Raw genomic sequence first — 12,627 nt, 5'->3', positions numbered from 1 at the left:
GTTTTACACAGTGGATGCCCTTCCAGCCACAACTCATCTCTGGGAAACACCCATATACACTAACTCACACTCATACACTACGGATAATTTAGCCTACCCAATTCACCAGTACCACATGTCTTTGGACTGTGGGGGAAACCGGAGCACCCGGAGGAAACCCACGCGAACGCAGGGAGAACATGCAAACTCCACACAGAAACGCCAGCTGACCCAGCCGAGGCTCGAACCAGCGACCTTCTTGCTGTGAGGCGACAGCACTACCTACTGTGTCGCCCAGTATAGAATAGTTCACAATTTATTTTTAATCAGCTGATTATTTCCTTAATTTGTTTTTAATAAAATTACAGGTTCTAAGTTCTGTTTTGTGAAAGCCAAAAGTTTCTTGTCTTACAGTATTTGTAATGAATAGAAAGCAAATTACATTTGTCTCCTCTCTTTTTGACTGATCTGAAAAATAATTTGATCTGTGATTTAAAAACCGTAACTCGATCCAAACCATGTGATCTGTTACAGCACTGGACGTCATACTGTAACAAAGGCATGTTTTCAACATTGCATTGCATATGTTACAGTTAAGCTTCTCTGTACACTGTTATTATTATTACTATTTCCTTAACTTTTTCTGGAGTGTCCCATTAAGATGAACAGAAATCTATTCTTCCAGGGAGTCCTGGAAATGACTGGATGGATTAATCAAATGAGGAACTACACTCTTAGGTAATATCTTTCAAATCAACAGATTTGTTTGGGTGGGGATCAAAAAACAGGCCTGAAAGGCTTACCTGCGTGTCAGTCATTCTGTCTCCTCCCTCTTCCTCAGTTATAAAGCTCTTGACCCTCTGCTGTTCTTGTGTTTGTCCTGAACTCAACTAGTCATCATGTTTGCAGCTCTCCTGGAGTTAGACTTGGGCTTGACTCTGTTCCTGGGCTTGATTTTTCTGGTTCTGTTTGAGATCTTCAGGGTTCATTCCAACAAAGGTCGATTTCCACTTGGTCCAACACCTCTGCCTTTTGTAGGAAACTTACCTCAGTTCTTGAAGAACCCAATGGATTTCATAAGATCTGTAAGTCTTTGCTGTTTTCTCTCACTGTGAAGCTCTGCAGCTATACTCTGAAAAACAAATGCATTGAGCTTACTGTAAATGTTCTCTAAACAGTTGTCTCAGTATGGAGAAATGACCACTATGTATCTTGGGAGAAAGCCAGCTATAGTCCTCAATACATTCCAGGTGGCTAAGGAAGCCCTGGTTCAGGAAGCTTTTGCTGGAAGACAACATCTGCCTATTATAGACTGGATAACTAAGGGACACGGTCAGTAACAGTTTTATTATTAACGCATCCAATAGAGGGGTTTCACAGACTATTTTCCCCCAAAGTACCTTTCAGAGAATAGTTCAGAATCATTTTATAAATCTAAATAACTTTTGCACTCTCTATAACCTTGTGCACAATAATAAGGTTCCATTAGGGCTCTAAATCTTTGGGTAGATAGGGAATTGATTCAGAACGATTCCAATTCCGATTTGACTATCAGTTAGACTCTGTAGCCTAAATGTTTTAAATTTTAGACTAAAACAAACTATTTTCTTATGACCTGTTGAATACATTTGCAGCAACCCATACTTAACATACTTTACCACGCCCCTCCAGCTGTCAGTTTTGATAACAAACAGAAATGGTGAGGAGGAATCTGTTAGGTTGAAATAACTCTCCCCAAACCCATTTCTTGATCTTTCTGAATGAAATGTCTACTTTACTACATCCAATCAACTCGCAGGAGAAAAAAACAAGCCACGCCCACAGTTTTCTCATTTAACATTCTGTTTCTCTATGAATTGTATCCCAATAAGAAAAAAATGAAAAATGAAGCTGCCAGTTAATGTGGACTTTGATTGTAAACATAAACAGTTTAGTTCCTCTATCATAGACTGATACAATTCCGAGATAAATTTTGTGTCTTGGTTCTACAGCAGGGCTCTCCAACACAATGGTACTTTTTAAAAACTGTGTTCGAGAGCTATTCATGTCACAGTCACTGAATATTTGAAACTAATTAAATATCATATATAAGCTATAATGGATCATACATCTCAAATTAGTGTTTATAATATATGAAATCGATAGTTGACTAAGAAAAATGACTAACGATTCGATGCATTGGCAGGATTTGTAATAGACGCATTGAATGCATGGTTACACCCTTAGGGTTCATAGATGTTAAAGGTTCTATGGAATCTTAAATGCCACCATTAATGTTTTAAGAGCGAGCAGTTGAGCAAAATTAAATCATATCACTATGCTAAAGATGTGTAGATTAGAATGTGTGTTTTTCTCTCTTTAGGTATAGTGATGGTCACATTTAACAATTCCTGGAAGCAGCAGAGACGGTTTGCTCATCACACACTCAGAAACACGCTTGGTCTGGGGAAGAAATCAGTAGAGGATTGTGTGTTAGAGGAAAGTCAATATCTGATCGCAGAAATACTCAAAGGTGAAGGTATGCATTACCTTGTGTGAGGCTCTAAATAAGCTCATTTGTGCTTTTAAATGTCAAACAGAATCCAAGTGTCATGTTTACCAGCGATCTAACCACCAGAGGTCGCTGGTAAACACTCACATTCACATGGACTACATCTTATGAACTACAAATTCAGTCATGCCACACACACACACCTGCTCCAAGTCTCCACTGATTGGACTCCCACAGCTGATGCTGCTTCTAGACTGATTACACACACTATTTAAACAGCACACACTATCACTTCCTTTGCTGAGTCTTGTTTACCTGTAAAGTGACAATTCAACGCGGTTTCCTTAGTCTTGTTTCTCAGTGTTTTGACCCTTGCCAAGTTTGTCTGTTTGTCCATGTTCGCTGCCTGCCTTCCAACCTCTCGCCTGTTATAGTGACTACGATTCTGGATTTGCCTTTATTCATCTGTTTGCACCTGTGTTGACCCTTGCTTGCCTGACTACCGAATAAACCTGCACTTGGATCCTAACGTTGTCTGTCATCCACGTGTTACACCAAGAACCCTTTCTGAATCATTTGTGACAAGAAAATGTTATAGGATATTAAAAGCTTTATGGTTGTTTTTGCATATAACAATTTTCACAAATAATTTCTCAAATCTATATCGCATGGGACATTTTTATTTGTAGGCAAATCAGTGAATCCCAATCATCCCATACAGAATGCTGTTTCCAACATTATCTGCTCCATCGTGTTTGGAGATCGCTTAGAGTATGATAACAAACGCTTTGGATACCTTCTGAAAATCCTGAATGAAAGCATGATGCTGACAGGATCAGCAGCAGGACAGGTATGATCAAACTCTTAATTTATGACTTTGTCTTTATGATACAGTATATGAACCTTACATATTCATCCTCATGTAGTATTGTAACTTATTTATTATTTGTCACGGCCTACTAAAACTTATCAGGTGGTGAATCATGTGACCTTCACTGTCTGTTTGTATTGCCATATTGCATGGAATGTGTTTTTTTTAACCATCATATATCCTTATCTTGTAATTAAAACACAATTTGGAGTACCAAATGAGTATCGTAACTGTAAATTACTTAATTCTGATTGATGACAAGAATAGTAATTTTATGTGGAGAGAAGTGCGCTATCAATTAGCCACAAATAAAACATGAAATACAACAGACTTGTTGAATCATGCTGCTTTATCTGTCTTAGATTTTCAACTTGGTCCCCTTCATCAAGCATTTCCCTGGTCCACACCATAAAATCAAGAACAACGCCAATGAGTTATTTGGTTTCATGCGGGATGAAGTTGAAGAACACAGAAAAACTCTGGATCCAGACAGTCCACGAGACTTCATTGATGCCTATCTGCTGGAGATCGAGAAAGTGAGATCATGAAAGAAGGATTCTTCTCATATGTATTAATTTAATTGTAGTAACAGGAAACTGACAGCTTGGTTCCATCTGAAACAGCAAAAGTCCAACAAAGACTCCACGTTTCATGAAGAAAACCTGGTTATTTCAGCAACTGACCTGTTTGTGGCTGGATCCGACACCACAGCGACCACCATCAGATGGGGACTCATCTTCTTGATTCAAAACCCAGATGTACAAGGTACTAAATTTAAACATTAGCAGTACACATGATTAATTTCAATCACTGGATTCTGTCTACATCTTCCATTGAAATTGTACTTTAGCTTTCACCACTGTTTTCTGAATGTTTTGGTCTAGAGATGTGGTGATTATACATTTTAGCTTAGATGCTGATTTAGACCAGCATCTAAAATGTTCCCTTTATGTTAGGAGAATGTGTTCAGAACATTCCCTTTTAGGTTCAATTAGTCTATATAAGTATCCTCCCTGTAACTTTCTGGAAAGTTTAGTTTTTGGTTACCATAAAAGTTCCTACAGTGAATGTTATTTGGTTAAAAAAAAAACAACCAAATGGTATCCATATGGGAACTTTTAGGAGTCCTAACCTTCTTACCCTAAACATTTGTCTCACAACACAGAGCGATGTCATGAGGAGATTGTTCAGGTTCTGGGTTACGACCGCTTGCCCAGCATGGATGACCGTGACAGACTACCGTACACACTCGCCACTGTTCATGAGATTCAGCGATGTGGAAACATTGTACCTTTTGGGTTGTTTCATGAAACAATTCAGCCCACAAAACTATGTGGATACGACATTCCTCAGGTAAAGAATTTACCTGAGGACAAAAAAGCCAGAACATCTGCCCTGGCTTTCAACATTCATGCTGGTCATATTAAAGAAAATCAATTATTCTTGTTAAATCAATTTATTTAATTTTGCTTAACTTTGTTTCTCTCACAGGGAACTTTAATCATTGCAAACTTCACTGCAATTTTCAGCAATAAGGAGCACTGGAAGCATCCTGACACATTTAACCCTGAGAACTTCCTAGATGAGAACAGACGCTTCAGCAAGCCAGAGTGTTTCATTCCATTTTCACTAGGTGAGTCAGCTGTTTATCAAATTAATAAACAGATTTGACAATTATGTAGTCAAAAATGGAAAAGATGCATTTATTGCATTTATTTAGTTAAATATCACTTGTACAGAACTTTTTTTTCAAAATGATTTGCACTTACACATCCAGAAAAAAACAATAGTATCCAGCTGCAGGCCCGCAGAACCACACACGTTTTAGGCAGACACAATCTGGCACACACAATCCAGGTAAACCATATATGGTTACGGCGGATGTTAATGTTATTAAAGTCTTCTTGGACATCGTCATCGATATATTTTGAAATATATGGTTAATAAATATTGTACACAATAAACAATAGTGTTTACTTTATTTCATAATTATTACGATCGAGACGGGCGAATGGGGGGAACGTTGTTTCCGATCGCCATTCAATTATAATATTTAACAGTTTTCTATCAGTCATCATAGATGATCAGTCTACAGTCTACAGATTGTCTGACAGAGTCAATATCTCAGATACTCGTTTGCTGGCCTTGCTGAAAGATCTAAATTAGACAGGTTTGATTTACATAATAATAATATCAAGTTAATAATAGCAAGGAAATAATAGCAAGTTAATATAGGCAATAATACATATTATATGTAATAAAAATCTTTTTACATGTAATAAATGTAAAACACTATATTAATATTTTACTCAAGCGATGTAATAGTGTGTGATTGCTTAATTTTCGAATAACTTTTTAATTAATTATTTTCCACAATAAATACTGTAGTAATTTTGTAAGCAAAATCTTCTTTTTAAACCCAAATTTAGCAATAGAAACAAATTAACTATTAATAATTAATTTAAAAATAATAATAATAAGTAAATTATATATATAACAGCTGTGACAGTTTAGTAAAAGATAGTAGTTTATAATCAGATAATCAGTTAAGATAATCAGTTAATAACTATATTATATATTGTTTAAATGATTAACTATAGTAATTCATTTTAATGTGACACATTATTGTTTGCTTTTTATATTTTACAACAAACTTATTTTAACCAAGTATGATGATATTAAAATCCTAAAATTAGTTTATTACACTTAATCCTACAATTAGACAGTCTGATATGTTTTCTTTGTGTATGTGGACACGTGAATAAAGTCATAAGTGTCTTTAACCAATTATTTTTATTTACATAATTTGAGTTCAGAAACTGCAGAGATGTTCAAATGATCGTTACGATAAATAATAATAATGACTGAAATTGGAAACCATATTTGTGAAATTTAATAGGTGGCGATAATGCTAAGGAGTTCAGTTACCATATATGGTTTGCCTAAATCGTGTGTGCTAGATTGTGTGTGCCTGAAACGTGTGTGGTTCTGCGGTTCTGCAGCTGGATATATCACGAAAAAACGGCCAAAATTATGCTGTATGTATACCAGGCCAGTAGTTGGTGCTGGTCACCTTGTTAGTAAACAGCACTATCTGTAGAGTACTTTTCACTTCAGGATTTGAGCAAACGCAGTCAAGGGCTGCGTCTCAATCAACACCATAGCTTCCAAGGTCATTCATCACACCCATTGTACATCATCAAACTGGAGTTTAAAAACTAATAATTATAGCATATTAATTTTGCTAGATTTTTAAAATTGATTACAGCTAAATAATTGGATTTTCATATACCAGCAACATTTAAACCATTAAACAATTATAAATCATCACTAGATTTTTCCTAGAATTAGAAAAACAGCTCTTGTTTGTTATTGCGTTTGATGATTTGGGTCACGTGATTCATGTTTGTGCTTCCGAACTTCTGTTAAACGATGTATGAAACGATGTAATGACAGAGACGTTTTTCTAAAAATAAATTATTGCTGTTACTTATTTTTAACATGAACAAACAAAGCTAGTAAGGTTAGGAAAAACCTAGCAAACTTTTTTTTTTTGTTTCATGGTTGAAATGTTGCTGGTATATGAAGCTATCATATCATTTATCTACTTTTAAAATCGTTGTAAAATTATTATATGAAAATTATTAGTTCTACTGTTTATAAACGGTATAAATCAGCTTCCAGAAATGATCAGATGTGCTCCAACATTAGGCACATTCAAATCAAGACTGAAAACACAACACAATCTCACGGCAATTCGTAACTTTTTGATTTAGTGGCTAATTCGTATGAATTCGTACGATCCAATTCGTACAATTTAGTACGATTTGCTCATCCGCCAATGACAGTTGGGTTTAGGGGTGGGGTTAGGTGCCACGCCTCCTTTTTAAAATCGTACAGTTTCGTACCACTGAACTCATACGAATTCGTACGAATTAGCCACTAAACTGTCAAAACGTAAAATACTTACGTTTTCTCGTGAGATCAGGCTGGAAAACACATGTTTAGCTGAGCCTTTACTGAATGAGCACTGTGCCACGTCCGACAGATCACACTATTATGCTTTACTCTTCTTTTTCATTCTTTTATAACCCGTTTAACACTTTTTAATCTGTTTTTATCATTTTTATTATTTGTTTTTATCCTCTTATACTTGTCTCTTTTATTCATGTTTATGTAAAGCACTTTGAATTGCCACTGTGTATGAAATGTGCTATATAAATAAACTTGCCTTGCCTATAAACTGCAGTTTTGATGATGTACAATGAGTATGTTCTCATGCCTCACACCCAATGTGTAGTGAACAAAGCTCATCACTTTCCTTACCAGTGCCCAAATTCGTGCACATATAATCAAAACTTGATTATATGTGCTACGCAATTCATAATTCTACGTAATTCATAATTCTATGTAATTAAATCATGTGCTAAGTAATTCTTGATTATAAAATTTGCTATGTAATTCATCACTACAGCCACATGGTGTCAGTACAATTATAAAAGAAGATGCTTCAATTTTGGGTTGTGGACGTAAATCAGGATTATTTTGTACATTAACATAATGGATGTCCATACAGCAGTGTATATTAACGTGTGTGAAGTAGCCGGGCTTCTTCCCTGCCTCTCTGACGACCGCACTGGTTCACACACACACTCATACGCTCACACAAACGCACATACATATGTCTACTCACCTCTCCTTTTCCTCTCGGTACGCTGCTAGTGACAAAGGGCTCTGTCATCTCACACGCATCCAGTCATTCTTTCCATATTTCCATCTTCCCTCAGGTTAACATTAAGCATACATTTACACACACCTTTGTGTTCGTGTTTTTGTGTTTGTCTTTCGTCATTTGTCCGGGAAATTTGGTCTTCAGTGCTGTGCCGGCCAAACCGAGCGAGAAAATAGCGCCGGCTTACGTCACGGGCCACGCCATGGCGACACTAAGCACTGAAGCACCAACCGTACCAATTAGTTTTTTTTTTAGGGTACAGCTAGCGTTGTAGAGGAGTGATTTTTGGCATTAAACCTCTGTTGTTTGTTTATTTATGTATGCATGCCAGATCTCATAAGTAGCTGTGTGCTTTATATTTAGGAAAGCCACATTTAAATGTTTAATGTGGTAATGTAGACATTTAACAGCAATTACACGTTTATGGTATTCTCCAAAAAAGGGGGCGGAGTCTAGCCTTTAAGAGGAGATGGCGGACTCAGAAACGGGGTCAGTTTACCTGGCTAGCGAGCGTGTTGTGGCAGAACCGTAAGCAATCCCCCCCCCCCTGTTATCTAGTGTCTGTGTGACGTAGATAAGTTTCTCTCTAATATATTGTAGATCTATTGTTTTGTGTTGTATATATCGTATTTTGTTTTATTTATTTGAGTTGTTACTTTTTGTTTTTGTTGTTGAACATACCTTTTTGGGAAATAGGTCACTGTACATTTATCTTCACTGGACTGTGTTACGTTATCCTTGTAATTAAACCATCGTTTTTTTACACTTCCGGGATGAGGCCATCAATTTTTGAGAACTTGTGGGTCACGGGCCATCGCAACGTGTAACTGCTGTGCAAAAACAGTGCAAAGCTAAACACGTGTGTGTGTGTGTGTGTGTGTGTGTGTGTGTGTGTGCGCGCGCTAACTTTAAAACAAAATCATATTTGCAGAAAGGCTTTTTTTCTATATTTGGGGGTTCTGAGCTTTTAGACTAGTTGCTTACAAAACTTTGTATGGTTTAAATGACCATCAAATGAAGTGTATTGCAATGTACAGGAAAATTAATTAAAAGTTTCCAGATTGTGGTTAAATGCCTCCACAAGCACAAGCAATCGTTGCTGGATTGATTTGTGTGTTTGTTTTTTAGGGCCGAGGATCTGTCTGGGTGAGAAGCTGGTGAGGATGGAGCTCTTCTTGTTCATCACATCGCTCCTACAGAGGATTCATTTCTCCTTACCGCCTGATGCAAAGCCCATAGACATGGATGGCATCGTTGGTATACTGCGCTATCCACAAACTTTTAGCATCATCTGCTGCAGTAGAGACACAAAACAGTGACCCGAAAACATATCACAGCATCACATATAGAGGAAAAACAATAACAGTACAGCCGTTGAGACATAGAAGAGCATCTGTATCATGTGTAATTATCTGTTCTCGTGTATAGAAGGTGATAAAATTAGACTTTGAACTCTTTGTTTCACTTCATACATTGATTTTGTAACTAATTCAGTCGAAACCGTTGCAAAATATTGTTATTAAACCATTTCATTAGAAGTATTCTGTGAATTACTTTTGATTTAACCTTAAGACTTAACTGCTCCATATGGCAATACAATATATTCACATAATAGCAAGGGTTCATTGTCCTGCATAAAAATATATGACTGATGAACACAAGCGGTCCTATCATACACCCGGCGCAATGAGGTGCGACGCAATTGTTATTTGCTAGTTTCAGCTCGACGCAAGTGTCATTTTGACGTTTTGCACCACGCTGTTTAAATTGCAAATGCATTTGCACTCATTTGTGTCGCCTCACAGCAAGGTCGCTGGTTCGAGCCTCGGCTGAGTCAGTTGGCGTTTCTGTGTGGAGTTTGCATGTTCTCCCTGCATTCGGTACAGGTGAATTGGGTAGTGTCCGTAGTGTTTGAGTGTGAATGAGTATGTGTGGATGTTTCCCATAGATGGGTTGCAGCTGGAAGGGCATCCGCTGCGTAAAAACATGTGCTGGATAAGTTGGTGGTTCATTCCGCTGTGGCGACCCCGGATTAATAAAGGGACTAAGTCGAAAAGAAAATGAATGAAAAACAAGCTTAGATTTGCCCACCTGTCAGGTTTTGGACTATATGGGGAACAGCATGTGTGTTTGGATATAACTCAGTTTTTGAACACACTTCGTTATTATTGCTCATTTATTCGCATGCTGGAAATTAGAACAGAATTTAGAAATAGTCTTGAAACAAATCTTTGCGCTTAACAAACAAAATTAATTATGTAGGCTAATGGATGTCTGTGCGTACAACACATTTCCTTATCCATGAAGGGGAGTGAAAGTAAAGAATGAGGAGGCTCATCTCTCATTCTCGCGCTGCAGATGCTCTGTTTAACTGTTTTCTTCCTAGTGAAGCGTTTAGTTTTTCCACTTACAAAGTCTGCCATGTAAATAGCAAATGCACCATGGCGCGACGCAACTGACTCTTAAAGGGAATGGGAGATGAGACTCTGATTGGTTTATTCTCAAAACACACCTATAACTCATTAAGAGAATAAGCTCAACCCTGTTAGACCAGGCACCGCAACGCAAAGCAGATTTTTTCATCTTTAAAATAGCGAAAGTGGATTCTGACATGCCCTTAATGCTTTTGCGCCCTGCGCTTTAGACTCTGCGCCTAGATCATTAAAATGGAGCCCAAGGAAAGTAATATTTCTGAAGCAGCTTCTGATAAACATATGCAATCATCTGAAAGTGGCTGATGATCTGAATATTTATTTTGATCAGCATTATTTTACAATTAATTTATTTTAAATGAATACTTCCCTCAAAAATGAAAACATTTGTTACCATTTTTTGATGAGGTAGGAGAAGCCACTGTGGGCTTTTATCTTGTATCAGAAATGCAAAAATCCCTGTTTTCATCTTGAAAAAGGTCATTCACGTGAAGCACAGATCTGTGGAAAAAAAGGGATTGTCACCTTTTTCATCATGGCCATCATTTCCATCATCTTCCTAAGGTGAGCTGAGGTGGAAGATGATGGCACCGCTCCGTGTCTCTCCCGGGAGGTCATCTTTAGAAACTAAGAGACAACCGTAGGTAAAATACTAACATTAATACTTAACATAAAGCACGACGTATTGCACACCGCAACAACTTTCCGATATGCGCGCCACTGACGTCACCGTCTGTGCTTCCAGGTCAGAGAGCAACTGTCCATCAAAAGCTCATTAGCCAATCAGTGTAGATCGCTGTTAAGCCCGCCCCCGCGAGAAGTTTGTGCCAAAACAGCAAACGAAAATTTACAAAGCGTAAGCGAAAACTGTGGCAACGCATTCAAAATCAATGATTTGCGAAAACGATTCTTTGAAAATCATTAACAAAGAATGAAGCATATTACATGTTAAATTCGTGCGACTGAGTTCATTTTTTTGTATTCATTGTGTTTTTCTTCTTTTGCAGTGGCATATTTTTGATCGTTTCTTGGAAAGTTACGTTCAGTTTTATAAAGTTACGTTCATTCTTATTGGCACAAAATTTATTCCATAGTAGCGTAATGTTTTCTGCGTTGTGTTGAAATCACGGACACATCAAACGAATCCTTGCTTTTTTTAATCATGTCCTCGTTTCTTCTGGATAACACAAAGGAACATATAAGAGGACTTGTGCAGCCTAACAGCATGTAGTGATGTATTCACTCGCACTAATGAGAGATAATCGACCAGCCTCTGTGTATACATCACAAACAGGCCTTAGATCACAATTATACAATTATACAGATACACAATTATACACATCACCCAGATTCATTAGTTAAACGAAATATGACACTTGTTAAGTCACTGCATACACTTGTGTGACCTACCGCTGCTGAATCTCATGCAGACTGGGGAGAAGCAAAGCGCGCGCACTCTCCAAATCAACATGGAGACAGGAAACGCCAAATATGGTCATGACAAGTGGAATCACAAAATAGCAAATATTTCTTACCTTTCTCCCTTCATTATCACATAGATTTCATTGATTAACAATTTTAATACAACCAGTTACGACTGTGACTGTTAACATATTTTTACCTCTTTTATGTTTTATATAAATCTCAATTTTCAATTAATAACTTAATTTCGACAACTTTAAATGTGGTTATCTCAATGTTTAATGTTTCTTAATCCTCTGATTCCGAATTTTCAAATAGTCATAAATCAGCTAAACACAGTCATATCCTAACATAAACCATACATCAACAAAAAGCTTGTTTATTCAGCTACAGACCTTTTTCTTATAACGCAAAATGACACATTATGCTTTGCGTGTATGCGAGGGGAGAATGCTAAGAACTTCCGGTCGGCAGCGGATGCAACAGTCACATTTGGACAGCTTTGAAACAATAGTTTTAATCTATTTTACCTGCTTTTAATCTCTCCTGGACTGATCATTTTAAAAAAATGCGATCTAATAAGATTGAAAACAACTGCTCTGAGGCATTTTCCCCTCATTGTCAGACGGCATCTTCTGCCGTTAAAATTAAGCCTCGTTATTATTATTGCTAAATAATAAAATAAATAATAAAATAATAA

At 37.1% G+C, this 12,627-nt stretch overlaps 1 protein-coding gene across 1 annotated transcript; it reads left to right on the top strand.

The window, feature by feature from the left end:
• Nucleotides 1–872: 872 nt before the first annotated feature.
• LOC130216896 (cytochrome P450 2B4-like) lies at nucleotides 873–9,550 on the top strand. The gene is made up of 9 exons (XM_056448803.1): nucleotides 873–1,064; nucleotides 1,158–1,311; nucleotides 2,342–2,497; nucleotides 3,160–3,320; nucleotides 3,704–3,877; nucleotides 3,965–4,106; nucleotides 4,507–4,694; nucleotides 4,833–4,974; nucleotides 9,202–9,550. Exons 1-9 carry the CDS (start codon nucleotides 879–881, stop codon nucleotides 9,390–9,392), a joined length of 1,494 nt encoding a protein of 497 aa, XP_056304778.1. The 5' UTR covers nucleotides 873–878; the 3' UTR covers nucleotides 9,393–9,550.
• Nucleotides 9,551–12,627: the final 3,077 nt, after the last annotated feature.

This window comes from Danio aesculapii, chromosome 23 (genome assembly GCF_903798145.1).
Source record: "Danio aesculapii chromosome 23, fDanAes4.1, whole genome shotgun sequence".
Taxonomy (NCBI): Eukaryota; Metazoa; Chordata; class Actinopteri; order Cypriniformes; family Danionidae; genus Danio; species Danio aesculapii.
Note: the sequence above shows the minus strand (reverse complement) of the source record. Positions and strands in the feature narration are given on the sequence as shown.

Coding starts and splice junctions, on each gene's coding strand:
- LOC130216896 (XM_056448803.1), top strand. CDS start 879: ATGTTTGCAGCTCTCCTGGAGTTAGACTTGGGCTTGACTCTGTTCCTG. Junction 1,312..2,341: donor CTGGATAACTAAGGGACACG/GTCAGTAACAGT, acceptor TTCTCTCTTTAG/GTATAGTGATGGTCACATTT. Junction 3,321..3,703: donor CAGGATCAGCAGCAGGACAG/GTATGATCAAAC, acceptor TATCTGTCTTAG/ATTTTCAACTTGGTCCCCTT.